Source organism: Populus nigra, chromosome 15, assembly GCF_951802175.1.
Source record: "Populus nigra chromosome 15, ddPopNigr1.1, whole genome shotgun sequence".
NCBI lineage: Eukaryota > Viridiplantae > Streptophyta > Magnoliopsida > Malpighiales > Salicaceae > Populus > Populus nigra.
Genome location: NC_084866.1, coordinates 5170383 through 5197097, shown reverse-complemented (window position 1 = coordinate 5197097; position 26715 = coordinate 5170383). Strand labels below are relative to the sequence as shown.

General features: G+C 33.0%; 2 protein-coding genes and 2 pseudogenes across 2 annotated transcripts; 2 read left to right on the top strand and 2 right to left on the bottom strand.

Moving 5' to 3' along the window:
• Nucleotides 1–4672: 4672 nt before the first annotated feature.
• On the top strand, nt 4673–5509 carry LOC133674684 (H/ACA ribonucleoprotein complex subunit 4-like). Its single transcript, XM_062095895.1, has 2 exons — nt 4673–5009; nt 5397–5509. Exons 1-2 carry the CDS (start codon nt 4673–4675, stop codon nt 5507–5509), a joined length of 450 nt encoding a protein of 149 aa, XP_061951879.1.
• A 1652-nt stretch (nt 5510–7161) lies between these two features.
• On the top strand, nt 7162–10213 carry LOC133674473 (ferrochelatase-2, chloroplastic-like; annotated as a pseudogene).
• A 521-nt stretch (nt 10214–10734) lies between these two features.
• LOC133674474 (uncharacterized) lies at nt 10735–13559 on the bottom strand. Its single transcript, XM_062095585.1, has 3 exons — nt 13403–13559; nt 12955–13151; nt 10735–11254 (listed from the first exon to the last, which is right to left on the bottom strand). Exons 2-3 carry the CDS (start codon nt 13134–13136, stop codon nt 11068–11070), a joined length of 369 nt encoding a protein of 122 aa, XP_061951569.1. The 5' UTR covers nt 13137–13151; nt 13403–13559; the 3' UTR covers nt 10735–11067.
• Nucleotides 13560–24133: 10574 nt separating this feature from the next.
• Nucleotides 24134–26615, bottom strand: LOC133674468 (uncharacterized; annotated as a pseudogene).
• Nucleotides 26616–26715: the final 100 nt, after the last annotated feature.

The window sequence follows — 26715 nt, the reverse complement described above, 5'->3', positions numbered from 1 at the left end:
AAAAAAATGGTGCGTCATCATAGGCCACTTATCTAGTTACATCTATATATAAGTTAATCTTGAAACTAGAGGTCTTGAAACTAGAGGTGTTGAAAAAACAAAAACAATTGATCACTTATAATATTTGAATTATTTGACTTGATCTAACCCGTTAAATCTATATATATATATATATATATATATATATATGTGTGTGTGTGTGTGTGTGTGTGTGTGTGTGTGTGTGTGTGTGTGATAATGGGTTAAACAAACCTAAAAAATGGATATCACGAGTCAGTGATGGGTCAGGATTTTTGAAACTCGGTCATCTGATCAATCTAATTTTTGAAATCCATTGTTCATGATGCAAACTTAAAGGGTAAGAACCTTAAAACCCACAAACAAGATAGAAACAACATAAGAAAGCTAAAATTAGATTAATAAAAAAACTCAACTCAATAATTACCTAAGTTAAGGAACCGAAATTATTGGATGAAAGACCCTAACTCATTGATTATAAGGAAGAACACCACAAAGATAGTTAATCTTTGATAAGTCTTAAAGAGTTTGATGAAAAACAAATAGTATGAGCAACTTCCCACACAATATATTATTTCTGAATAAACCAAGTCTGAATAAAAAACATAAATACAAGATAAATAACATTATTTATACTAGATGAAACATTATAAACAAGGCTGAAGAAATAACAAAAGAGTTCTAAATAGAATAGAAAAAATAATCTTAAACTAACTAAGAAAATAATGTAATTTTCGCACAATAGCTTATATACTTTATCGTAAAGTCTTTCTGATGTCTTATCACCAATAAATTTTTACTTTATGGGAAACAAGGTTTTTAGAATCTTCTGAAAAAATTACAACTTGATCTAGGAGTTGGATCAAAAGTTATGCTTGTTAGCATAAAAGTTTACATTAAAAAAAATAAGTCCAAAACCGTCTCTGATATCAAAACCGTCTCTGATATCCTTGAATAATTAAAAAAACCTTTTCAAAGAGAAAATCCACAAAACAAAAGGAAACACAACTTCTTATCATCTCTCTCTACGTTGCCAAGGCTACCAGATGCTCAAGCTCAATAACGATCTCATTCCTTTACATAGATCACATTAATTAAAGCTTGTCCATCCTTTATTGAAGTCTTGAAGCTTAACTTGGTTTAAATATCCTGAATAACCAATTAAATGTCTCTTTAAACTTATTGTCCATTGACCTCATAATTGGCTCAATCAACACCTTTGGATTTTTTAGTGATGCTTATTGATTCTCATCATTTTTTCTCTTCTCAAAAGGATTTGATCTCTAAACATCTCTTATATTAAATAGAGAAAGATTATAAACATTAAAAGAAGCACTAATATTATACTCATCTGAAAGATCTATTTTATATGCATTGTTGTTGATTTATTTAAGAACTTAGAATAACCATTTTCTCTAGGCTGCAACTTAGATTTTTTATGATATGAAAATATTTTCTCATATGCAACAAAACCCAATCACCTTATTTAGAAATAACACGTATACAACCTTTTGTAAGGTTTATATGCATATTGTTAATTTCTTTTTTATATATGTTGTTGAACTCTCATGGAGTGTCTTCACTATAATTTAAGTAATACTTTCTAAAAGATTCAAACTCCAAGCAGATAATAGATGATAGTACAGTTTGATGTTACTTTCCTAATGTTAGCAGACTAAAATTCTCGTGTTGAGGCTGTGATTCGTTAATTTTTTGTTAAGAAAAATAACAATGGGCTGTTAAAAAATACTTACTAATATTATGAAAAAAATGCTACAATCTTATTTGAAAAGTAAAGAAAAAAATAAATAATATTTAATAAAATAATATCTAAAATATATTCTAATTAATTTAAAATTTAAAAATATAATAAATTAATATATTTATAATATTTAACATTAATTAATTTAAATTTTTTTTTTAATTTTGAGACAACGATATCTTCAATTGATCTAGGTTAACTCGAGCCAATCTACTAAAATGACAACTTAGATTATGAACTTGATTGATTTAATAACATCTTTTTCCTAAAAAAAATTATTTAAGTATATAATAACAAACATATACGTTATTAGAAGAGCAACATGTTATCAAAAGAGCAACCCAATAATTTTTTTAAATAATAATAGGCTATAAATAATATAAAAAAAACAACAAAAAATAGAGCAAGCATGCGGCTCTGGGCAGTCTAGTAATGCCTAGCTTTCTAAAAAAAAAGCCCATGTCTTTATGTCTATCAAGCTAAGACTATACATTTGTTTTATTTAAAAAGCCAATATAACACACCAGGGCTTGTAGCCCAGCGGCAGAGGCAAGGTTTCCTTGCCTCTATCACCTGGGTTCGAGCCCTAACGTGCATGCCTGTCACCCCTGTGGTGTCTTACATGCCTACTGGGATTGCAGGGTGTTCAGTGGGTCCGGAGATTAGTTGTGGTGCGCGTAAGCTGGCCCAGACACCCCGGGTTACCAAAAAAAAAAAAAGCCAATATAACATACTTCTCTCTCTTTATATATATATATATATATATATATATAGAGAGAGAGAGAGAGAGAGAGAGAGAGAGAGAGAGAGAGAGAGAGAGAGAGAGAGAGAGAGAGAGAGAGAGAGAGAGAGAGAGGTAATAAAATGCTTCTAATGATGGGTGAACTATTGTTTGTTGTTATGTTTTTAGTCATTCTTAATGATCGAAAAATTACTTGAACCCTAAAAGTTTAATTTTCAAGTTGTTTAAATCTAAAAACACCTCAGAAACACTATAAAACATCCATAAACTTACCAGCTTTAAAATATTCTTAATTAATTGAAAAATAAAAAAATTAAATGAATAAAAAAAATCTAAATGGATCTCATTCTAATTTTTAAAATACGTTTATGGGTAAAAATGTGGCCAACCAAATGTTTTCTTCCTCAACCGTTGTTTTTGGATGACTTTATCTTTCATTTCTCAAATTCATGGACTAATATGTAAAGAAAAGAAAGTTTTATATCAAAATGAATTATTCTCAAACTAAAGGGACCAAAAAATAAATTTGACAAAATGTTAAGGCAAAAAGAAAAGGCGTGTTTTGAATAGTTAAAAAACACTTTGTTTAATTCACAAAGTCAATTTGAATCTATGTATTTTCAATATTGTTTAATTAATAAAACCAAATTTATTTTTGTAAAATTAAACATAAACCACGTATGAGGACTTGTTCTTGACTGTTGACACTCTAAGAATCCCAAGGTAATCAAAACAAATTCAACAGAATGTGTAAGGATAGAAAAGAAAGAAAAAGTTTCGTGACTAACTAAAAAGGAATTAAAAAAATAACATTATTTTAATAAACAATGTTAATGTTTTGTGAGGGTATTTGCAGTGAAATCAATAATTTTTTAGTGACTTATCAAAGCCAAGCATGCAAACCTATTTTTAGATTCGAGTTTTAGATTTTGACCGGTTATCAGGTTGGTTATATATTTTTTTTAAATTATAACGATATTATTTTAATAAAACGAACAAAAATCAATGATTTAAAATTAGATTTTTAAGCAAATTTTATCAGGTCAGCCGGATCACACCGGGTTTTTTTTTAATTTTTTTTTCAACTCAGCCTGATTTCAACTTTAAGTTAGCCAACTTCCGGATCGACCTATCAGACCGGACCAAGTTTTAAAATTATCCTTGCTAGAAAATGTCTTTATAGATTTGAAATTACTCTTATATTTCTTCAGTATTGGAGTGCCGAAAATAAAATAAAAATTAAAATAGAAGAAGAATATTTTAAAATTCATTTATTATCACTTAAAAAAACTCGAAGAAAAGAGAAATTTGAAGCTTTACAAATCACACACCTGAATAAAACAGGTATTGATGATGAGATCAGAATCCAACCTTCCACGTTAAAGACCGCACAGTAATATCCTGGGGATGCGAATACAGTAGCGTTACCTACAAAACCACAGAATCCTCCGCAGTCGCGTCGTCCATCACGTTAAGGGTTTTAGAGTTCTTCTTTCCTTGCTTCGTCTCCAATCTCAACAGGTAGCAAGCAAGCTAAGGTTAGTTCTCTCTCTCTCCCTCCCCGTTTTTTGTTTTTTTTTTCTTACTGCCATATTTATGCTCTCTTATCTGTTTCATAATTCCTACCTTCTATTTGATTTTGATTTTCATACTAAAAATAGTTTTTTTTTTTTTAAAAAAACCCCGACTTGCTTGTGTTTGCCTGGAAAACGTAGCAAAGGATTTAGCCTGAGAACAATTAATTTGGCGACTTTTTTAGATGTACACTTTCTTTGGTTACTAAACAATGCATATCAACTGAGAATTTTCATCTTTTTTCTCTGCCCATGACAATAAAGAAGAAAATGACATTCCGAGATATTCTCGAGTTTGAACCATTTGCTGCATCTTATGTGGGAATTCAGGTTGCTGGCCGTGGCCCTTTTGTTTTGCTGTTTTTGAGCTAGAAGTTTTGTTGTATGTCGATGTTATTTGTTTGTTACTCTTCTATTCTCCGGTCAGTTGACTTACATCAGTTGGTCTTCAAAACCATTAGTGAATTCGAGGATTGTTAGTTGGCATTTGAATTGGGTGATTGATACTTGGCATTCTTGTTTTTTTCATGGATTTTAGTAAAACAACAGGGTATCAAACTTTTAGCTTGATTCAGTATGCCCAAAAAGAGTTCTTCCAAGAAACCTACACAAGAAAAAGAAAATGCAGATGTACAGCAGGCAAAACCCTCATCAACACCAGAGAAATCAGGTAATGAGATTGATGATATCTTCTCTGGAAAGAAGAGGAAGAAACCTGAACAAATAAAGGCTGATAAGGCAAATGTAAATGGAGAAGAGAAACCGAAATCGATGAAGAAAAAGAAGAAGAAGAGTAAAGAAGATGAAGAGAGAAGATTTACTGATCCGCCTTCTAAGTCTCGAAAGAAAACAGAAGATGGATTCAGCATATATACAGAAGATGAATTGGGTTTTAACAATAGCAGTGGTGGAGGTACCCCTCTTTGCCCATTCGATTGTGATTGCTGCTTTTGATGATTCTTACTGATGGGCGTAGCCGCTTCCTAGCTAGAATGGAGTTATATGATATCAATGTAGTTTTGTAATTCTTCATTGTGGTTTGGACGCTTTAGTTTGCAGAAAATTTATGTGCAAAATTTTCCTGTACACTGGAATTTTGGTTGCATGGAACTTGATATTATTGAATCGATTTTGCCAGTTTATTTTTAGAACTCTTTTACCAGGGTGGATTTGTTATATCTTCGATATGCCTCTGATGTGATCCATTAGCAATTCCTGTACTTGTTCTTTTGTGATGAAGTGGCTATCGAAAATTCATCAGGCACCATGTGTGGTATCTGATATGAATGAATACTTGCAGCTTTGAATGAGTGGTGGTTCTGTTTATCATCTTCGAGGATTGTTTTGAGTACAATTCCTGCTCCTGTGAATCAGCTTAAAGGAATTGTGAGGTTATTAAATGTCCTCGGTTGAATCAGATTCACTAGATGAGAAAAATACTTGTGCATGCTTTCATATCAAATGCAATTTTTTTTTTTTGAATTTCCATTTTCTGATTGACTCAGCTTGCCTTTTTGTCCATCTGGTAGTGAATCGAAATTGATTAAGTTGAATTTCCAACAGTCATATAACTGGCAGTTGGATTCTAAACTTCTCACCTGCAGCAGCAGATTGAAACTGGAAGAAAATGTAAAACCAGCTACAAATCTCGTTAACTCTGATGGAACTCCAAAAATGTCCGCATGTTGTGCCTATATAACTCTTAAATTTTGTTCTCTCACCTGTTGACCCCTTCCAGCTTATCTTCTCTTGCCTGTTTTGTGTCCTTTGCTTCTGTTTATCCATTCCTTCACCTCCTCCTTCCCAGAATTGGATTGTGTTGTTTTGTCGCAGCAAGCTGGCATACTTTACTCCCAAAACGCTCAGCGTTGCTCCTTCTCTCCTCATCATCTCTTGACAGTTCAGGCTTCCATTTATCTTTTCCTTCATCCCATCCTTCCCAAAACCGGATTGGATAGCAAGTCTTTGCACGTTTGCACACTCCACTCCCATTCTCATGAATATCGTTTATGGCATTTCAACTGAAAAATAGTCCCGTGTTCAACAGTGAGAGCAAGCCTCAATTGGTGCTTTGATTAACTCCCGGAGTCGGGCTTCCTACTTGCTTAGAGACGGTGGTTAACTCCTGTATTTGTGATTGCATGTTCAAATTTCTGGCTGGTTTTCTTTCCTTCGAATCCGGCACTTCATGCTACTTTATAGCCTGTAGAAAGGCTGTAGAATCAAGAATTTCAAGTCATACGAACCCACCAACTACATCAACGCGGACTCTGGTCCCAAAAATGAAGGGTAGAAGTTCAAAGCACATTACAGATTCTCTGGATTGGTCCAAATGGAAGTCAAAATATAGTTAAGCGTTTAGCTAAAGTGTATGATTTGCTCACTGGAAGTCCAAATACAGTTCTGCACCAGATCAGCAATGGCATCCAATTAAAAGCTCAGCCTAGATCTCACCGTTGATGAATAGCCCGAATCACCACTTGACATTTGGGTGCTGTCTAAAGATGAACATGTTTAACAAATCGAAAACGACAAGAAAGAGAAAAAAACGAGATGTTTATTTGAAAAACTGCAAAAAGACCAATTTCAAACATTGTAAGAAAGACCATTAGGGGATTTAGCTGCTTAAAACTTGAAGGAAGCCATGATCAAGCAATGACCCACCCCAATCGTGAAAGCAGCTCAATTTAGGCACCATGCAAAAGGTGATTTGGCATCAAATAAACCAATAATCACCCGTGTCTGACTGGGTGCCTCCAATTTTTGTTCTTTTTTTCTTTTAAGAAGAAAATCCTTTCAATTGAAAAAAACAAAGAAGAGATGTAACCGGATTATTGTGTCAAGAAACAACAATGAGTTCCAAGGTATCTTCATCCGGGCAAAACTGAATTTTGGCTCCAAGCGGCAGTCAGATCGCCATGGATCGGCGCCTGCTGTTGACTCTGTTATGGAGCCTCTCCATACACATTAGAGAAATTAGATTTATGCTTTACATAAATTGAAAAAACAAAGTAGAAGAAACAGAGACGTGTCGTGTCGTGGCACAGAAAGTAGAGCACGCGGGATGTAGTTTAGGTGATTAGCACAAGCTTATATAGTGGTTCGCAAAAACCCTAAAACAAAGCCGGACTTGCATTTACCAGTTTAGACAAAGGGTTTGCACATGGAGTATCTCTTTGACAAGGGTAATTTAAGGAACCAAAAATGGGATCCCACCAAAACGACGCGGCTTTGAGAACCTTCTTTCTTGCAGCAGCAGCTAATGGACAGTTCTTCGTCTTAGACAGCTTTCTTCCTTCAGTTTTGGAGTAGAACTGACAATTATAAGGTTACAATGCAGGATATTATAAGACTTCCTTGGCTGTTTCGGTTTCTTCAGAGACCTTTGGCAAAATTAATCTCCGTGCTCCGTGCTCCGTGCTCCTAAAAGTAAAGAAGGGTATGCTTCTATTGGAGGTGGTTCCCGTTTGCGTAAAATTACAGACGAGCTGGTAGAATGCATGTCCTCTTTAAGAATTAGAATTCAAGTTTTCTTTCAGAAAAGCATGTTTTGGTCATTCTGCTGCTTTCTTTCCTTTTATCAGTTTTATGTGTGCCACTGCTTCTTCCTGTAGACAAATGCATTTACACTTCGAGAAAATTGTTGCAGGCTGATGGGATCGAAATGGCTTTGCAAGCCAACAAGGGTTTGACTGCCAATGTTTATGTCGGGATGCGTTACCGGCAGGTACCCTTTCACTGAAGAAGCAATTCATCAGGTGAGACTTTAATCTTTCTACAAATTATCAAATCCTTTCAAACTAATTGTGAATCTCCTAATTACATAAGCTTTTGATTGCAGACCTATCTAACTTGTATTTTTAATTTTATCTGACACATTAAGAGGGATAGCATAGCAAAGCTTGTTGTGTTGCCTCTTTATCCTCAGCTCTCAATATCCACAACTGGGTCGAGTCTCCATGTTCTCCAGAATATATTCAGGTGTTATATTTGTATCAATTTCTTGTTTTCTTTTTGCAGCACATAGAAAGTATTACCTAAAACCTCTCTGGATGTGAGTGAACTTTCAGAGAAGATGCATATCTATCATGGTAGCCAGTTGCCATTGTACAGTCCTGATATCAATGAGAAGGTTATATCAAGTCAATGGCTGACTTGATTGGTGAAGAGCTACAAAAATTTGCTAAGCCTGAAGAAGTGAGTTCAATTATTGAATTTTTTTTATGCATAATTCTGTGGCGCCCAAAAACAGTCTATTTTCTTAGGTAGGCGTGCACTGGTTATTCTGACTCTTTCTTCTTTTGTATGGAATCTTAGGTCATGATATTCTTCAGTGCCCATGTAGTGGTCATTGAGTTACGTGCAGGATGCAGGAGATCCTCACGAAGATCAGATGGAGGAGTGCATCTACTTAATAATGCAAGAGTTAAAAGCTAGAGGATTTCACAATGATCATACTCTTGCTTATGAGGTTGGTTATACTATCTAAGTTCACAAGGTTTACCACTCAGTATTGCTCCTGGTTTATGAGTGCTATACTGGGTTGCTGTCTATTTTACTTGAGCATTCTTTCCTTATTTCCATCATTAGGTTGTACCTTTAACTATGTTTATTATTGCTTATATCTTGCAATATGACCTATTATCCCTCTTTTATTTTATTTTATTTTTACTAGAGCCGAGTTGGACCTGTACAATGGCTGAAGCCCTACACTGATGAAGTTCTTGTTGAGCTTGGCCATAGAGGTGTTAAAAGTCTTCTAGCTGTACCTGTAAGGTATGCAATTGGCAGTTTCCTTTTTCATGGAATTAATCGCTGTCATTCAGGCACCTTTCAGTAGGTTTATGCATTCCACATTGATCCAAGTATATTACATCACCAACTTTAACGATTTGTTTGGTTGGTATCTTAAACAATGAATGTTCTCATGATGTGACTTCTTTCATGATGTTTGGCCTGTTAATACACTGCATTACAATCAGTGGATTCCAGAAACTTGTGATTATTAAATGAAGTCTCAACTCTGAAGATAACTTTGCTTTGTTTGTATATAAAAAGAATGATATTTGACCAATCCATTAGTGTTTTGGATTCCAAGCAGGCAAGTATGAGTTCCCATCAATGCGCTACAGATGCTACTTTGAAGAATGTCTCGTACCAAAATACTTTATGGTGTCATAGGGCTTACAACATGTGGGGTGCTGATCTTTTGAATGTTTCATGCATCTATGAACCTAAACTGTTCCTGTATGTCATGAAATTCTATTAAATATGGACTGCTGGTCGTACTGTATGGACGGTATTTTGGATTTGACAGCACAAGCTAATTTTCCTCACTGGATTGGTACACATTGTGTCCAGACCGAAGGCCCTTGGTGTGAGTTTTAAGTACTTTTTTTCGAGTTTTATAAGATTGGTAGTTGTTCTCAATAAAGTCATGCACGATGTATTCTTTTTACGTTTCAGTGTGACAAATTGAAATCTGTTTAGTTGGATAGTACAGCACACTCTTGCTCTAATTTAATTCAAATGAGAACTTTAAGATTGACCTGTTGTTATGTCAATTGAAATCGCAGCTGACTCAGTGAACACATATAGACACTCGAAGAGATTGATATGGAATACAAGGAGTTGGCTCGTGAATCTGGAATGGTGAACTGGGGCTGTGTACCTGCTCTGGGTTGCACCTCATCCTCCATCACAGATCTGGCAGATGCAGTGGTAGAAACTCTACCTTCAGCTAAAGCCATTTCAACCACAAGGAGCACCTCTGAAGAAGCTGACCATGACTTTGTGAGCTAGGCTACTAAAATGATCTTTGGTCCATTCTTTAGCATTTGTCATGCTTTTGTCCCCAAAAGTGTCTCTGGCATTCAGGAACCATCTCTTCTAAATTAAAAGAAGTCTGATACAGGCTGCTGAATAGCAAATTATAACTGCTGTAGAGATTTTTGCAGAATCCCCTTTCTTAACCCCGTCCATATTTGATTCTATACAAGGCAGACATGGGATTTTGAGTTGTAATTTTGCAATTAGGGTATATGATCTGTAATCAGTAGATTAACTGTGGAGTACATTCTAGTTGCGCGCTTCCTAAATGAGTTACATTATGGACCATCTCCTTTCTTTTATTTATCGTTCACTTTTGTTAACTTTGGGGTATTTTGCTCTGTTGTTGCTCCAGTGACTGCACAGTTAGTTTCCTCCAAGAGGAACAGTACATTTAATAGAAGTGCCCAAAACGCTGACACTGGCCAACAGCACAAAATACTATCATTTTCACATTCAAGCTCGTATTGGAAAAACAATTCAATTGCTACAGCAACCATTTTTGCCACAAACAAAAGTTGCTTAACTAGTTTTCCAAGTTCTTTTGGCCACGGATTGTTTAACAGATATGAGCATCAGAAATCCATAAAAGCAGCAAACATATATGTCAATTCCAGGGTGCTATAGTTTCCACGCACGTGAATCAACAGCCTTCTCCAGTAAACCATATCAATTTCCTGAAAACGCCATGGTTCTGAAATTTTTAAATCTTGGGCTAGAAGTCATGCGCCGGCCTCAGTCAGTATTAATCCCCCCTACTACTCAAACAAACACTGCTCATAAGGAATTGTATCACAAACAAGAAACAGTACATGATAATTTTCATCATTGCATTAAAAAACTATAAAGTAACTCATCTCTAGAAAAAAAAGTTTTCCCTGTAAGAATTTTCAGAGACGTTATTCTGAGCGAAAGAAATCGGGCCTAAGGGACAGCTGCCTGGCACATGGGCAAATGCAAAGAGAAATTTAAAATACAGAAGATCACAGAAATGAGTTTTCCTGGCCAGTTTTTCTATTTTTATGCAGGATAGTAAATTTAGTATATATGCAATAGTCAATTGCCGACATGATGAAGGGGAAAAACAGAAATCTCAAGCTTTATCAGTTCAACTCCAAAGCATTATCTTCTTGTTTCAGGACCTAGACATAGTAGCCAGTGAATGTAAACCCTCGACCAACTATCTCACCAGCACAGAACCAAGCAAAACACTCCAGCCCAAACAGAGCAGCAATGCCAGCATCCTCAACCTTCAACTCCTGCCTGTGCTTCCAAAGGTGTTTGACATAATCAAGCTCCTTCCAAAATGCTTCAGAACGCACAGGAATACTGTTTCACATACCCAAATAAATGGATTAATATGACATATACATGTCTAAGCACAAAGTGCATGAACTGTTTAGGTAATATTACCTCTCTCACTTCTGTATACAAGAAATGTTCTATAGATTCGCTAAAAAGATGCTACTTCAAAGTATGCATGCAAACAATTTTTAAGAAAGGAATGTGTTCTTTTCCCTTGGTTCACAACATAATACTGATTTGAATACTCATGGAATATGTACAGTCAACACAGGTTCGGTGTTTTTAAATATTTTCTCTGGTTTCACATATACATCTTGCAGGCACCTCTATGGAATCTATCCTTAGCATCTCTACAATATTTCCCGTTCCTAAAACCAAATTATATGTCAAAATTTCCATGAGATCCAACCAGTTAGGAATCCAAAACATTAATGATGTCATCTAGGCAAGGAAGAATCGAATGATATAGAAAACTATCTATGTGATTTCCATACTCCTATTTTGAAAACACATCGGTTCATGACCTTCAAAAAACATGAATATGACAGGAGAAAGAAAACAACATATACGCATGCATCAAGAAAAATAATGCATGATCCGGTTCAAAAATATGCTAGCTGACAATATATACAGCACAATATTACATAGCCTTCCTAGAAGAAAACAAAGGATATATATGCTAGCTGGAAACAGTTTTAAGTTATGGAAAGTGTCTGATTCTCCATTGTATAGTATTGGAAATAGTTTAAGCTGTGTCTACAGAAGGTCTGACCTTCCATCGGCTCATGAAAGATTCATTTTCAATGCATCAAGGTTTACTAGTTCAACAACAGTTCTTGATTAATGCACATAGATTTTCGTATTTCAAGCATCAGTGGGAATAAAATTATCAACAACGCCTTCTTACCTTCAATGAGCTGCCATTTGAAATGGCCAACTTGATTTTTATTATTTAGGTTCAATTAAGTAAGTTGTGAAAGCCATTCTTCTCAGAACTAATGTACAAAGTTCTTAGGCAGTTCATTGATGCATTCTCATAGCAGGATGAAAGACATTCCCTGAATAAGAAATGAGGCTTAAGCTCGATCTAATCCTTTCTCCGTGCCTAAAACCACTACTTGGCTTACCGATGCAATCCAACCAATTCACATGGACACCCACACAAGTAAATGACATGACATGATCTATGGAATATGTTTACAGATTGAGCTAGTCAAATACTGTTTCGTAGGCTAAAACAATCTATGCCACAGTCATATTTGCCGATTCCATACATCAGATTAATTTTTCGTAGGCTAAAACAATCTATGCCACATTGTCATATTTGCGGATTCCATACATCAGCTTAATTTAGGACTCACATGCAATGCAAACAACCCAAAACAGATCCAAAGTTGATGGTTAAGATCAGACAGATCATCCAATCCCAAATTTCACAATTAAGCAAAACAGCCACCTAGTACGAGGTTCCACACACTTCAGAATTTTGCAGGCATCTGCAACAGTTTGATAACCTAACAATTAACGACATTCACAAGGTCTTCAATACGAGAAATCCCAACTAGAGAAACAAGTAAATGATGCAAATAACATATCACAGAAATCCAAGATAACAGTGGCAAACTTAAAAATCTATGAAGCATGCAATAAATTGATATCATGTATATGTCCATTTTTTTTGTAGTGGGCAACAAAGTCATGGAATTCGAGTAAGAGAGACCGACCTGGCAAGGCGAGTGTAAAACAATTGCTTGGACAAAAGATTGCATTTCTCAACAGAAGGTGGGTCCTGGATATATTGCTTGTTCTGTTCTAACAACTGCTTGTAATAAGCACTACCGTGTTTAGACACGAACTTTGAGGCTTGACAAGCCTTGGATTGCAATTGAGTTAGCTTTGATGCCATTCCTGCTTACCTAACCTAATCCCAAGAACAAAAAAATCACGAAAGTAAAATGTGGGTCGCAATTAAATTCAGATCTTGCCTCGATAAAACCAAAAGAATACCCAATTTCCAGAAATTAGTGAGCTAAAACAAGATTTAAGGCAAGGCGCTTGTGTAATATATTATTATTTTGAATAAAATCAAATGTTGGATTTGAAAAATGAAGTTAGAGAATGATTAAAAATAAATGAATAAAGAAAAGCATTGCCAGATTATAGAAAGCTAACCTTTGTCACTTGTGTTCGTGATGGGAGATAGAGTGAGGGAGCGTATGCCGTTAGGGTTTTAAGCTCGGGTTTGACGTCACTACTGTAAGTTTCTTGAATCGGGTGGTAATACTCTGCAGTGAGGATACTTACGGTATCTTACAGTCGCCACTAAACTCTTGCCATATGTCATTTTTTAGATGCCTTTTCTTTCTCTCTTTCCTGTTCTTTTCTTTTCTTGGCAAACCTTGAAAATTCCCAGCATTTTTTGTTAATTTGTTTTTGTCCATCTTAATCAAATACTCTCATTAGTTTCCATTAATACAATTATTTGGGGTGTTCAAAAAAACCAAGAAATCGAGTAAACTGATAAAACCAACAAAAAAAATAACCGAAAAATAAAACCGATTAAACCTTTTAGATTATATAAAAAAAACCTCGACTCTGTTTGGTTTTTGATTTTGTAGTGCAGAAACCGGTTTAACTGGACCGGACCAGACCGGTTCAAAAAAGGGTCCCTAGGCTAGGCTAGTATAAATAGAAAAAGTTGCGCCGCGCCCCTCTTTTCTGGCCAGTTTACTCTCCGCTAACCCTAAACCTTTCAATTTCAATTTTCAAACAATCTCTCCTCTCACTACTCAAAGCCACCCCCATCCCCCTCGCCTTCTGCCCTCTCCGGCCTCCACTAAAGTTGCCCCCGTACCAGAGCACCCTTAACCCATCCCCTCTCGCCTCTTCGCCTCTCCCTCTTCACACTCCTTAGATTAAGAAAACATAAACACAAATTGACCATCGACGTTTCCTCAGTCTCAACTGGACCAAAATAGTCTGTGTTTCCATCAGACCGACGTTTCCTCAACCTCTCAAAACTAGTGAGTTTTAATATTTTTTTCTCATTTCTAATTAATTAATTAATTAATTCGGTTAAGGTTATTGTTATTTTTAATACCGTTAAGCTTATTGTTTATACATTTCTTCCTCAGTCTCCACTGGAAATCTGGATCAACACTGTCGGTGACTCGGTGTTTTCATCAGACCGACGTTTCCTGATTTCCTTAGCCTCTCAAAACCAGTGAGTTTTATTTTTTTTCTCCTTTCTAATTAATTCATACAGTTAAACTTATTGTTACTTTTAATCAATTTTGTTGGGTGATGAATTTTGGTTTAGGTTTAAATTAGAATTTATAGCTATTTGGGTGATTAAAGCGAATTTGTTTTTCCTTTGTTTGAATAGAAGGGATTTAGCAGTTTAGGATTATGATTATTTTTAATCAAAATTATCGTTCTTACTTCTTACAATTGTTTGCAGTTTAGGATTAGAGTTGTCTTGTACATGTAATTTTAGAATCTTACATGTAATTTTGCAGTTTATTTTGCTGTTTTATAAATGTAATTTCAAAATCTGCTACTGTAAACTTGTGTTGATTCAGTTGCTGTTACTGTGTTGATTCTGTTTTGTTGTTGTGTTGATTTTGTTGCTTTGTTGGTTGATTACTAAAAACAAATGAATTGTTGATTTTGTTGCTGTGTTGGTTGATTTATAAGGTCACACCAAGTAGTTTGATTAAAATTATGTTTATAAGCCTGTGTTGATTGACTTGATTCTGCAAACTAGTTTTGTTTTGATAGGTTTTTTTTATTCGATTTTGTTTTGTCATTCTGTAAAATGTATTCATTATTCTGTTTTGGATGATCTTGATTGGCATTTTGTATTCATTAAAATCATGTTATTCTTGTATTCATTGTTTTATTACTTTTGTAATTATTTTTCCTCCATTGATAGATTTTCTAAGCTTGTTTTGACACATTTTCTAAGCTTGTTTTGACATGTTACTTCTGTAATATTTGTTTCATTTTAATTTTTAAACATGATTTTAATCTTTATGTTTATTAAATGCTGAAAAGAATTGTGCAAGTGATAATAAACATATTTGCATTTGGTAGTTATAGATGGAAAACTTTCAAAATCAAAGTGGTTCATCCACTAGCACTACCCCAACATCAACCAATGCCCCAGGTTCAAACACTAACCCAACATCAACTACTGCAGTATCCACCATGGAAAATAAAGGTAAACAACTTCAAGTCCTTGCATCAAGGAAAAGAAATGTTGATGATAAAAAAAAATCACAAATATGGGATCATTTTACAAAACTTAATGGTGATCCTACAACCCCTAGAGCTGAATGTAATTATATGGAAAGGATTATGCATGTCATACTATTATTAATGGGATAAGTAATATGTGGAGTCATTTGAAAGTATGCAAAAAGTTTCATTTTATGGTTGATAAGAAGCAAAAAATTTTGGTATTAGAACCTAATAAAGTAGGGGGTGAATTAGGACATCCAAGTATGGGAACTCTTAAGGCAATAGGTTATGATTATGATGAATGCAGAAAGGCACTAGTGAAAATGGTTATAATTGATGAGTTGCCTTTTAATTTTGTGGAGGGTAAGGGATTTAGATTATTTTCTAGGACCTTGCAGCCTAGATTTAACATTCCTTGTCGTTTCACTGTTATGAGAGATTGTTTGAAACTTTATGTTGAAGAGAAGGAAAGATTAAAGAGAACTCTTAAAGGTCAACGATTATGTTTAACAACACATACATAAACATCAATCCAAAACATTAACTATATGTCCTTAAGGCTCATTGGATTGATAATGAATGGAATTTGCATAAAAAAATTCTGAATTTTTGTCAAGTTTCCAATCATATGGGTGAGACAATTGGTCAAGTTATTGAGAATTGTTTGTTAGATTAGGGGATTGATAAACTTTTAACTGTTACAGTAGACAATGCAAGTTGTAATAGTGTTACTATTTCATATTTAAAGAATGTAATGAAAGATTGGCCAACTAATATATTGTAAAATGAACATTTGCATGTTAGATGTTGTGCACACATTGTAAACCTTATTGTATGTGATGGTTTGAAAGAGATGAATGTTTCAGTTGTTAAGATTCGAAATGCAATTAGGTTTGTGAGATCTTTACCTTCTAGGCTACTTGCATTTAAGAAGTGTGCAGAAAAGTTGCATATCGAGTGTAAGAAATCATTATGTTTGGATGTTGCAACTCGATAGAATTCAACTTATCTTATGTTAGAAGCTGTTGAAAAGTTTGAAAAGATGTTTGTGAGGTTAGGTCAAAGTGAACCTAGGTATGTGAGTTACTTTTTAGAGGTTGATTCAAAGGGGAATAAAAAAAACATAGGACCACCTAGTTTGGAGGATTAGGAAAATGCTAGAACTTTGCTGAAGTTTTTAAAGATCTTTTACATGGTTATATTTAAATTTTCTGGCTCATTGCATGTTATATCAAATTCTTTCTTCAATGAATTGATTTACATGCATACAAACTTGTTGCAATTGTGTAAAAGTAGAGATAATCTTTTGAGTGGAATGGCGATGAACATGATGAGTAAGTTTGAGAAGTATTGGGGTTGTGGAGCAAATCAGAATTTTTTATTATATGTGACTAATGTTTTGGATCCACGTCTTAAGTTGAAATATGTGAAATTTTGTTTTGGTGAGTTGTATGATTATGACAAAGCACAATTGCTAACAAAAAAAGTGAAAGATAATTTGGTGAGCTTGTATGAGTTTTATTTGAAAGTCGATGAAGTGATGGATGATAATAGGTATAAACAAGATGTTAATGATGCTATTGATGACATGGAGGTAGATGTTAACACTTTAGCTTGATTCAAAAGGCACTTACTAGAGGAAGATAGTATGGAAAATAGAAATGAGGTTAAGAGGTATTTGGTTGATGGTTGTGAGGATCCTAATGATGATAAATTAGATATTTTGGGTTGGTGGAAGATTAATGCTTCAAAATATAAGATACTTTCGAAAGTTGCACAACATGTTCTAGTTATTCCTATATCCACAGTGGCTTCCGAATCAACATTTAGCATAGGTGGTCGTATACTCGACCAATTTCAAAGTTCTCTATTTCCAGCAATAGTTCAAGCACTTATTTGTTGTCAAAATTGGTTGCATCATGGTCCAATTCCAACTGATAATACAACCTTGATGAATGATTTTGAAACCTACAAAAATCTTAAATCAGGTAATGTTTCTTAAAAACTTACACCTTTTATTTTATGATTTATTAATTAACACATTTTTATTCTAACATGTTTAATATTTTATTTTGTAAAATTTGGCGGAAAGTTGCATTTAGCAACGGATGATAATTAGTTCACAAATTGTGATGTATTTATTGAAAACATATGGTATAAATATCTTTTTTTATTTTTATATCTTCTGAATTAATTTATCATGTTATAATTCTAGATTATGAATTTCAGGAATCAAAGTGCAATGCTCTCGAAGTGCTTTTTTATTGAGACGATGTGCACATGAAGATTTATTTTTTGTGGCTTGGAGTGTTTTATGATAATATTATTTGTTGTTTTTTTGTTAAGCCCTTTGAAGGCAATGGTTTGTAATTTGGATTTTAACTTATTGGTGTGTGATTGTGAGTGTGTTTTATTTATTTAAACTTTTCGGAAGTAGAAAATATTAGTAAGTTAAAAAATATATTGAACACAAGATTGATATTAATAATTTTATATGAATGAATATTCATTGGCTAAAAAATTTAATAAAAATAAGATTGATAATAATAATTTAATGCAATTGAATATTTAGGGGTAAAATAATTAAATATATTTGGAATCTTCAAAGAAAATGATACAATATCAACATTAATTGTAAGCCCAATAGAAATCAATTACAAAGCCCATTAAAAAACCCAAATAAGCCCAAAATAAGCCTATAGGTCTGTACGGTTTTTTATCCAAAAAACCGGACCGGAATCGACCGGTTCCAGTTCAGGTTCGGTTCTCTTTTTTTTTGGTTTGGCTGTTTTTTCCTGGTGAAAACCGAACTGAACCAAAAATGATCACCCCTACAATTATTACATAAAATTTGAAACTTGGAATATTTTTTTAAAAAAATCATCATTTATTAAAATAATATATATATATATATATATATATATATATGTATATGTATATTATTTTTCTATAAAATGCTGTAAGTATTCTTAAATTCACTTAAAATTAATCCATAGTGATGGTGAAAATAAAGTTAGAGAGAGAAACCAAAGGATTTTGAAGAGAAAAAATGAGTGAAAGAAATTCACTTGAGAGACATTTATTGAGCATAAGATAGATGAGTAAAGTGTCATCTACCAATTATTTCATTTTTTAACGAGGTTTAGTCAAATTTTAAGCAAAATCCTTAAACTTTCAAATTAGGGCTCTTGGTCAAAATTGTAGGAAATACAAAATTTACCTTGAATGGGGTTATTAGTGTGAAATAAAAGGTAATTAATGTAAATTTTTGATGAAATAAAGAAGGAAACTATGTGTTTTGAAGGCCTAAGGGCGAGCTAAATTAGGAGAAAAAAAGGGATTGATTTATTTTGTTTAAATGCTTATTAATTGTATGTGATTGATATGTATTACTAAAGGATGATAATCGATGATGAATGTAATTATTCTCTTTAGTTATATTTGAATTGTTAGTGTACATTGATTTGGGGTTTTTGAGAATTAATTAAGGAAATACTTGATCATGGTGTATTTTTTTTAGTGTAATGGATATGTAATGATTGTTGTTAGTTTAAATTATGGTAAGATTTGAGATAAATTAAAGGGGGGAAAAAGACTTTGGTCGAGATTATGAATGGGTCCTAGGAAATCAAATAAATTAATAAATAAATTCTTATGCATTGTAATGTGATTGTATAATACAAATTGACGAGTTCAAAGAGAGTTAACATGACATCATGCTTTTATTGACTTACTCATAAATTGGTAGTCTTCTTTTGCCAATAACAATTTCCTGCTAATAACTTTTAAGTAAGGGATTACCATAGATAAAAGAATGAGCTTTATATTCTAAGAATAAGAGTGTTTGTTCTTATTTTGATATAACAAATACTTCGGGATTTAAATGTATTAATGTCTAGAGAATAGGAATTGTGCACCCTTTACCTTGATGGTTCAAGGGGTATTTATAGCCCTTAAACCTTGTTATTTTTTTTAGAGATGAGGGGCTGAAGAATCATTTCTTTCTAATACCATTAATGAAGGATAAATATCTCTTACACAATATTAATGAGATGAAAATATGGTAGGCTATTAATAGATTTTTATATGCCTATGGGTGTAGAGAGACAAATATCCTTGATAATAACATTTTATGTTAAAAGTCATAAGAATAAACATACAATGCTTTATAGCCCAATATAGAGCCTATAATGATCTCTAGACCTTTACCCTTCATGTTTGACACATTATCAGGCCCGCAGTTAATGAGTATGACAACAAAACAAACTTATGCTCAATTAGGCTTGACACGTATCCAAGCCCAAGGTTGATGGGTCGAGAGGGTTGTCTAACCCGTGCCTAAATGGCCTTAGCCGTTTAGGTTCAGCAAGTAGTTGAACCTAAGGATGTTGAGCCTAATAGCTCACTAGATCTATGTCTGTTTAGTCTCAAAACATAGCTGGCCCCAAAGATGTTGGGTTTGACAACTCGTCATATCCATGTCTGCTTGAGCTAAGCAAATAGATGAATCTAAAAATATTGGATCTGGTAGCTCGCTAAACCTATGCCCTCTTGGACTTGATTAATAGCCAATATAAAGGTCGTTGGGCCTAGAAACGACCTAGATCCATGTTATCTAGGCCTAACATTCTTCTAAGTCTAAGGATGTTGAGCATGGACGCAAGCCTCATCCACCTATCATTAGGTTATTACCTTGCCTTTAGACCTTCTATACAAGAACTTAGGCTCAAAATTAAAATTTTAAAACATATTGATCCATTAAAAATTCAATGCAATAAAAATTACAAACCTCGTATCTTTTATTATATTTTATTTTTACCAAGATATAATAAATTCAAATCAAAACATGGTCATGAGACTGAAATAGCCTTTATAGAAAGCAAACCAAAACAAGTCATGAAGTATTCATAATAAATTCAACATTGAAGGATGAAGTTGGAAAAAATGCTAATTAAAAAAAAAACTCGAGTCAACTAGGTTAACTTGTCAAACTTGCAACACGGGTCAGCAGACTCAGATAACCACATAGAAAGCAAACACAACAAATCATGAAGCCTCTTCTCTAGTAAATCAAATATTAAAAGAATGAAATTAGAAAAAGAAAAACATATATTAAAAAAAAAGCAAAAGAAAAAAAAACACAAATGAAAGCGAATTGAATCAAACTATGAAGCTCAACTATAAAACAACTTAATGTTGAATAATGAAATAAAAAAAATTAAAAAAAAATCTGGGTCAACACGTGTTAACCCGCTAATCTCGCGACCATGGACACATGATTGGGATAGCCCTATAGAAAGAGAAGTGAAGAAAAAAAAAGCATGCATACCAATTCCCCCAAAAAAAGTAAATGTTAAAGGATGAAATTGAAAATAAATAAATAAATTGACAAAAAAACCTAAAAAAGACCAAAGTCAACTTGTGTTAATCTTCAAAACTCGTGATCGTGATCATATGATTAAAAGCCTTGAACTTACTGTATAGAAGGCAAACAAAAAAAAAACAACGAAGAAAAATTCTTAATAAAAAACAATGCCAAGGTATGAAACTTAAAAAAAAATCTAAAAATACAAACCATAAAATAGATTAGAGTCAACCAAGGTTAACCCTCTAACCCCACGACCATGGAAATCGGAATTGGATAATCTTATAGAAGAAAAAGGTGAGAAAAAAAGAACAAAGACCAACTAAAAAAAAAGATATAAAAAAAGACAAAAACATATCGGTCTTAACCTTTAAAACTCATGATCGTGTTTATGAAGCCAAAATTGACCGCATAGAAGACAAATATAAATAAAAAAACAATAAAGCAAAATTCTCAATTAAAACAAGAAATAAAAAACCATTTAAGTCAACTCGGGTTAATCCATCAACCTTGTGACCATATGCATAAGATTTGGATAACCCTAAAGAAAGGAAAGAGAAAAAAATCACGAAGAACAATTCCATAAAAATCAAATATTAAAGGATGAAATTAAAAAATAATAATAATTTTGTAAAAGGACTAAAGCCAATTCGTGTGAACCTTCAAAACCCGTGGCCCAATAAAAAAAATGTCAATTGATGAAATTTAAAATAAAATAAAGATCCAAAACTAAATAAACATCATGAAAAAAAATATAGGTCAAATTCAACATGAAAAAAATTAAAATCAAATGATAAGAAATGAAATTAAAATAAAATATAATTAGTGAAAGGATTTAAAAATATCAAAAGAATGAGGATCAAATATGATATAAAAATCATATGAAACCAATGATTATGGATGGAATTAAAAAAAATCAATCAAAAGAAGATAAAAAATTAGTAATAAAAAATAAGGACTAAATTGGATATGAAATATAAAAGGTAGGACATTTCCATATTTTGATCAACTACATTTCCTTTCCATTAATATTTTATATTTATGAAAGAATAATGATAACAAAAACAAAAAACAAAATAAAAAGACAAAAAAGCTCCTTGAAATGAAGCTTTAATTTTGTTGCTTTTTATGGCAATTAATAATTTAATTGTGCTTAGAAAATAAAAATATCTAAGAGGCCCCTCGATGCAAGTTGATGGTTTTTTTTACATATACAGCTAATTAAATCGTTTAACTATTCATAATAGAAGTTAAAAGTTAAAAACATACCGGTATTAATCTCATAGAAAAAAAATGAGAAAAAAAAAGAACAAAGACCAACTATAAAAAAATAGATATAAAAAAAGATAAAAACATACCGGTCTTAACCTTTAAAACTCGTGATCGTGTTTATGAGGCCGAGATTGATCGTATAGAAGATGAATCTAAAAAAAAAACAAAGCAAAATTCTCAATTAAAAAAAAAATAAAAAAATATTTAAGTCAACCCGAGTTAATCCACCAACCCTGTGATTATATGCATAAGATTTGGATAATCCTAAAGAAAGGAAAGAGAAAAAAAAAAGCACGAAGAACAATTTCACAAAAATCAAATATTAAAGGATGAAATTAAAAAAAAAATTGTAAAAGGACTAAAGTCAATTCGTGTGAACCTTCAAAACTCGTGACCTAATAAAAAAAATACCAATTGATGAAATTTAATATAAAATAAAGATCCAAAACTAAATAAACATCATTAAAAAAAATGTAAGCCAAATTCGACATGAAAAAAATTAAAATTAAATGATAAGGGATGAAATTGAAATAAAATATAATTAGTGGAAGGATTTAAAAATATCAAAAGAATAAGAATCAAATATGATATAAAAGTCATATGAAGCCAATGATTAGGGATGAAATTAAAAAAACATTAATAAAAAAAGATAAAAAAATAGTAATAAAAAAATGACCAAATTAGATATAAAATATAAAAAGTAGGACACTTTCATATTTTAATCAACTACATTTCCTTTCCATTAATATTTTATATATATATGAAAGAGTAATGATAGCAAAAACAGAAAACAAAATAAAAAGACAAAAAAGCTCCTTGAAATAAAGCTTTATTTTTATTGCTTTTTATAGCAATTAGTAATTTAATTGTGCCTAGAAAATAAAAATGTCTAAGAAGCCCCTCGATACAAGTTGGTGGTTTTTTTTACATATATAGTTAATTAAATCGTTTAACTATTCATAATGTAAGTTAAAAGTTAAGTTTATTCTTAATCAATTTGTCAATGGTTAATATACCTATATGAAAGATTGAATTACCCCTTAATTGTTAGGTAAAATATATGTTTTTTTAAGGGCTAAAATAAAAAAAATATTGTTCATTAGTATGAACATATTTTGTTAATTTGAGTTTTATGCGACAAATATTTATATGTATGATTTTAGCATCATTCTCTCGTTAATGAATTTTTTATTATATTATAAATAAAACTAAAAAATATAAGAAAAATATTATTTCCCACACATATTAGTACAATAGATTACATGGTAATCCAAGTTTATATATATATATATATATATATATATATATAGACTCCTTTTTTTTCTTTAGTTATTGATTTTTTTTTAATTTAGTTTTTATATAATGTGTATAAGGGAATGTAGTGTAGATAACTTATTTTAATTTGTCTTTATATGTTTATTACAGTATCAAAAAAATCTCAATTTCAAGTTGGTATCAGAAAAATATTTCAGCATTGTGGTATGGTCTATTTAAAAAAAATTAAAAAAAAAACTAAGTTATTAAACTTTGTGGAGCGAATAATTCAGTTTGTGAGTTTGGCGAGATAACCCTAATTACCCCTGTTTGTATTTTGTAGATTTAACAAGATATTTTTTTATCCAATTAAACTCTATTATGTGATCATCTATTTTTATTTTTATTATATGGTTAAAAAAATAGTTATAAAAAACATATTATTAAATTTTAAAAAGTTCATGGGTCCGTTGACGTGTACACCAAGTTTAACTTTTTTTTATATAAATTTATTTTTTTTAATTTTACCCTTTATATTAATCAAACTAATTCATAATTTATTTTGTTTGATTTTATATAAAATTATCATAATTTTTTTAAAATCTCAATATTAATTTTACGGATTTTTTATTTTTTCGTCATATATAACACGCAAGTCCCTCTCTCCCTTTTGCTAGAATTGATACATGCAACGTCGTCCTTTTTTTTTTCTTTTCCTTGCATACAAGTTTTTGGTTGCTGACTTGACAAAAAGAGAGATTGTCCATGCGTCGCGAAGTAAAACATGGCTGTTCTATTCAAGAAACAACGTGAGGAGAAAGAAAGAGGAGCGAAGAAAAACTGGAGCTACATATCAAAAGTATGGCGTCTTCTGCTTCGCTTCAAGCCACCATTTTAGCCACAAATAAGGCTGTCAAATCAGTTTCTCCAAGATTGTTTAACCACAAATAATCAAGCGCACAAAACGCATAGCCACCAACTCCACGGAGCTTAAAGTTTTAACCAGAGGTCCAGTGTTTATACAGTAAAGGCACCGAGTTGGGAATCTCTGAATCTATGCTGGAAGTCATGGATGTATAGACTAGAGTCAGCACCATACCCTTGCCGCTCCCCAATCTTTTCTCAAACATATGCTGCCAATAGTAGCCAGTGAATGTGAAACCTCGACCACCAATCTCACCAGCCCAAACCAAGCAGCAATGCCAGCATCCTCAACCCTCAATTCATGCCTGTTCTTCCAAAGCTGCTTGACGGAATCAAGCTCCTTCCAAGATGCTTCCTAACGCCCAGGAATACTGTTCCACACACCCAATTGGACGGATTGGTAAGATGAATGATGTGAAATTAAAGTCCAAATGAACAGTATATGTACTTTCAAAAGTAAAACCACCTACCTCAATTGTGCATAAAAAAAGTTGTCTACAGATTGGGAACCAAAAAGCTACTTAAAACTGTGCAAAGCAAATATTTTTAACAAGCATTTGCTGGAAAGAGTTGAATTTGGAAGAGACTTTCAACTTCTCCAATCCATTATGGTTTTCCTAATAATGAACTTTCTACTTTGAATCACACCAGCAACTGCAACCTTTCACCAGCTCTTGAAAGATTCATTTCCAGAGCATCAACACCAACTAGTTTAATGGCAGTTCTTTACTAAGCGGGACATATTGATAAATCTCCACACTTGAAGCCTCAGAAGGACATAGAAGAACGCTACTGCCTTTTTAGCTCCAACAAGCAGCTACCAGCTACTTGACTACGGACAACCTAACTTGATTTTTTCAAATCCGTAAGACTAAAATGTCAAGGCGTATCTTTCTAGAAATAACCTGTAAAGTTCTTAGGTAACATACCCTCAAAATGCATTCTTATAGCAGCAGGCAAAATAACTGATTTTGAAATGAGAAACCAGGTCAAGTTCTGCCTAGAATAACTGAGATATCCTAATTACTAGACTAGTCAAGAATCAGAGGTTAACAAAAATGGGAGAACACAGTTGCCAAACTTGAACAATATTACTAAACAATGTAATCCTTTCACAGTGACCGCGACAAATTTGTAAGCTTTCTGAGGTAACTGACACATTCACATAATTACATTGGTCTAACACTATTACATTAACTCCATGCATTATTACATTAGTCTGGAATAGCCAGCTTAATTTAGAATCCAGATGCAATACAAACATGCCAAAATCAATTTGAAGTCCCCGGTAGAAATCAGCTGGGTTATCCAATCCAAACATTAACCACTGAAATTAACTAGAAAATTATAAAATAGTTCAATTTTTTGTTGACAAACGCGGTTGAAGAGTCAAGTTTGACGTTAGCGAGGTCTTTCATACTAGAGATACCCATTTCTTGACTTTAAGCAAAAAGAAAAAAGAAAAAAAAGGGGGAAAAAACAGAGCATACAATTCCAAGAAAATTTAGCAAAACCCTAAATCCATAAAACATGCAGTGAATTGGCAAATACTCACTTGCTAAACTAAAGTTGCGTGATTTCCCTTGCAATTGCAGTACAAATACATGATAATTAGACAAGATGGAAGAGGGTTCGAACCTGGCGAGGCGAGTGTATAACAATTGCTTTGACAGATGATCACATTTCTCAACGGTGGGCGGGACCTGGATGCATTGCTTATTCTGGTCCAGCAACTGCCTGTAATAAGAACCACCATGCTTTGCCATAAACAGTGAAGCTTGAGCAGCCTTGGATTGCAACTGAACTAGCTTCGATGCCATCACTTCCCCTAAATGTTACCGCAGCCACTAATAAACACAACACAAAAAATCCATTGAGGGGATCAATCTCAGATCTTAATGTTGAAACGCACATGAGAATTCAGAGCCTAAACAAGAAAAAGATGAATCAAGTTAAGATCATACACCTCAAAATCTCACTGCTCGTGACAAGAGAGATAGGGTAGGGTTTTTCGAGGTTTGATCCGGACTCTGTGATACTCTTTATTCTTGATCTGCCTCGAAACACTGCAGTGAATGTGCTAAGGTGACCACTATACTCTTGCCACATGTTATTTTCTCTTCCGTTTTTTTTATTTTCATTTTGGGATCGGACGGTGTAATTTTCTAGACTGAACCAAAGCACAGCTAACTGTTCATGGTCGCTTGAATGCTCCCATACAAATTCAAATTCATCCATCAAACCCTCCAATGATTCTAATCTCACAGTTTTGGGTAAAACTTCTTAGTCTCTTTCTTGCTCCAAGCTTTCTGCTATAGCTTCTCCCTGCAACTTAAATTCTCTTCTTGCTTGCTGGCGAGTTTGGGCAAACTTTTTACCTTTACCACTTACATAGATAGCTCACGGGATTTTAAACACCAAAGCAATT

What these genes read in the sequence shown, in the direction of transcription:
- LOC133674474 (XM_062095585.1), bottom strand. Translation starts at nt 13,136, where the DNA reads ATGGCATCAAAGCTAACTCAATTGCAATCCAAGGCTTGTCAAGCCTCA. An exon ending in TTTTACACTCGCCTTGCCAG is followed by an intron (nt 11,255 to 12,954) that starts GTCGGTCTCTCT and finishes TATGTGAAACAG; the next exon opens with TATTCCTGTGCGTTCTGAAG.
- LOC133674684 (XM_062095895.1), top strand. Translation starts at nt 4,673, where the DNA reads ATGCCCAAAAAGAGTTCTTCCAAGAAACCTACACAAGAAAAAGAAAAT. An exon ending in TAACAATAGCAGTGGTGGAG is followed by an intron (nt 5,010 to 5,396) that starts GTACCCCTCTTT and finishes GAATACTTGCAG; the next exon opens with CTTTGAATGAGTGGTGGTTC.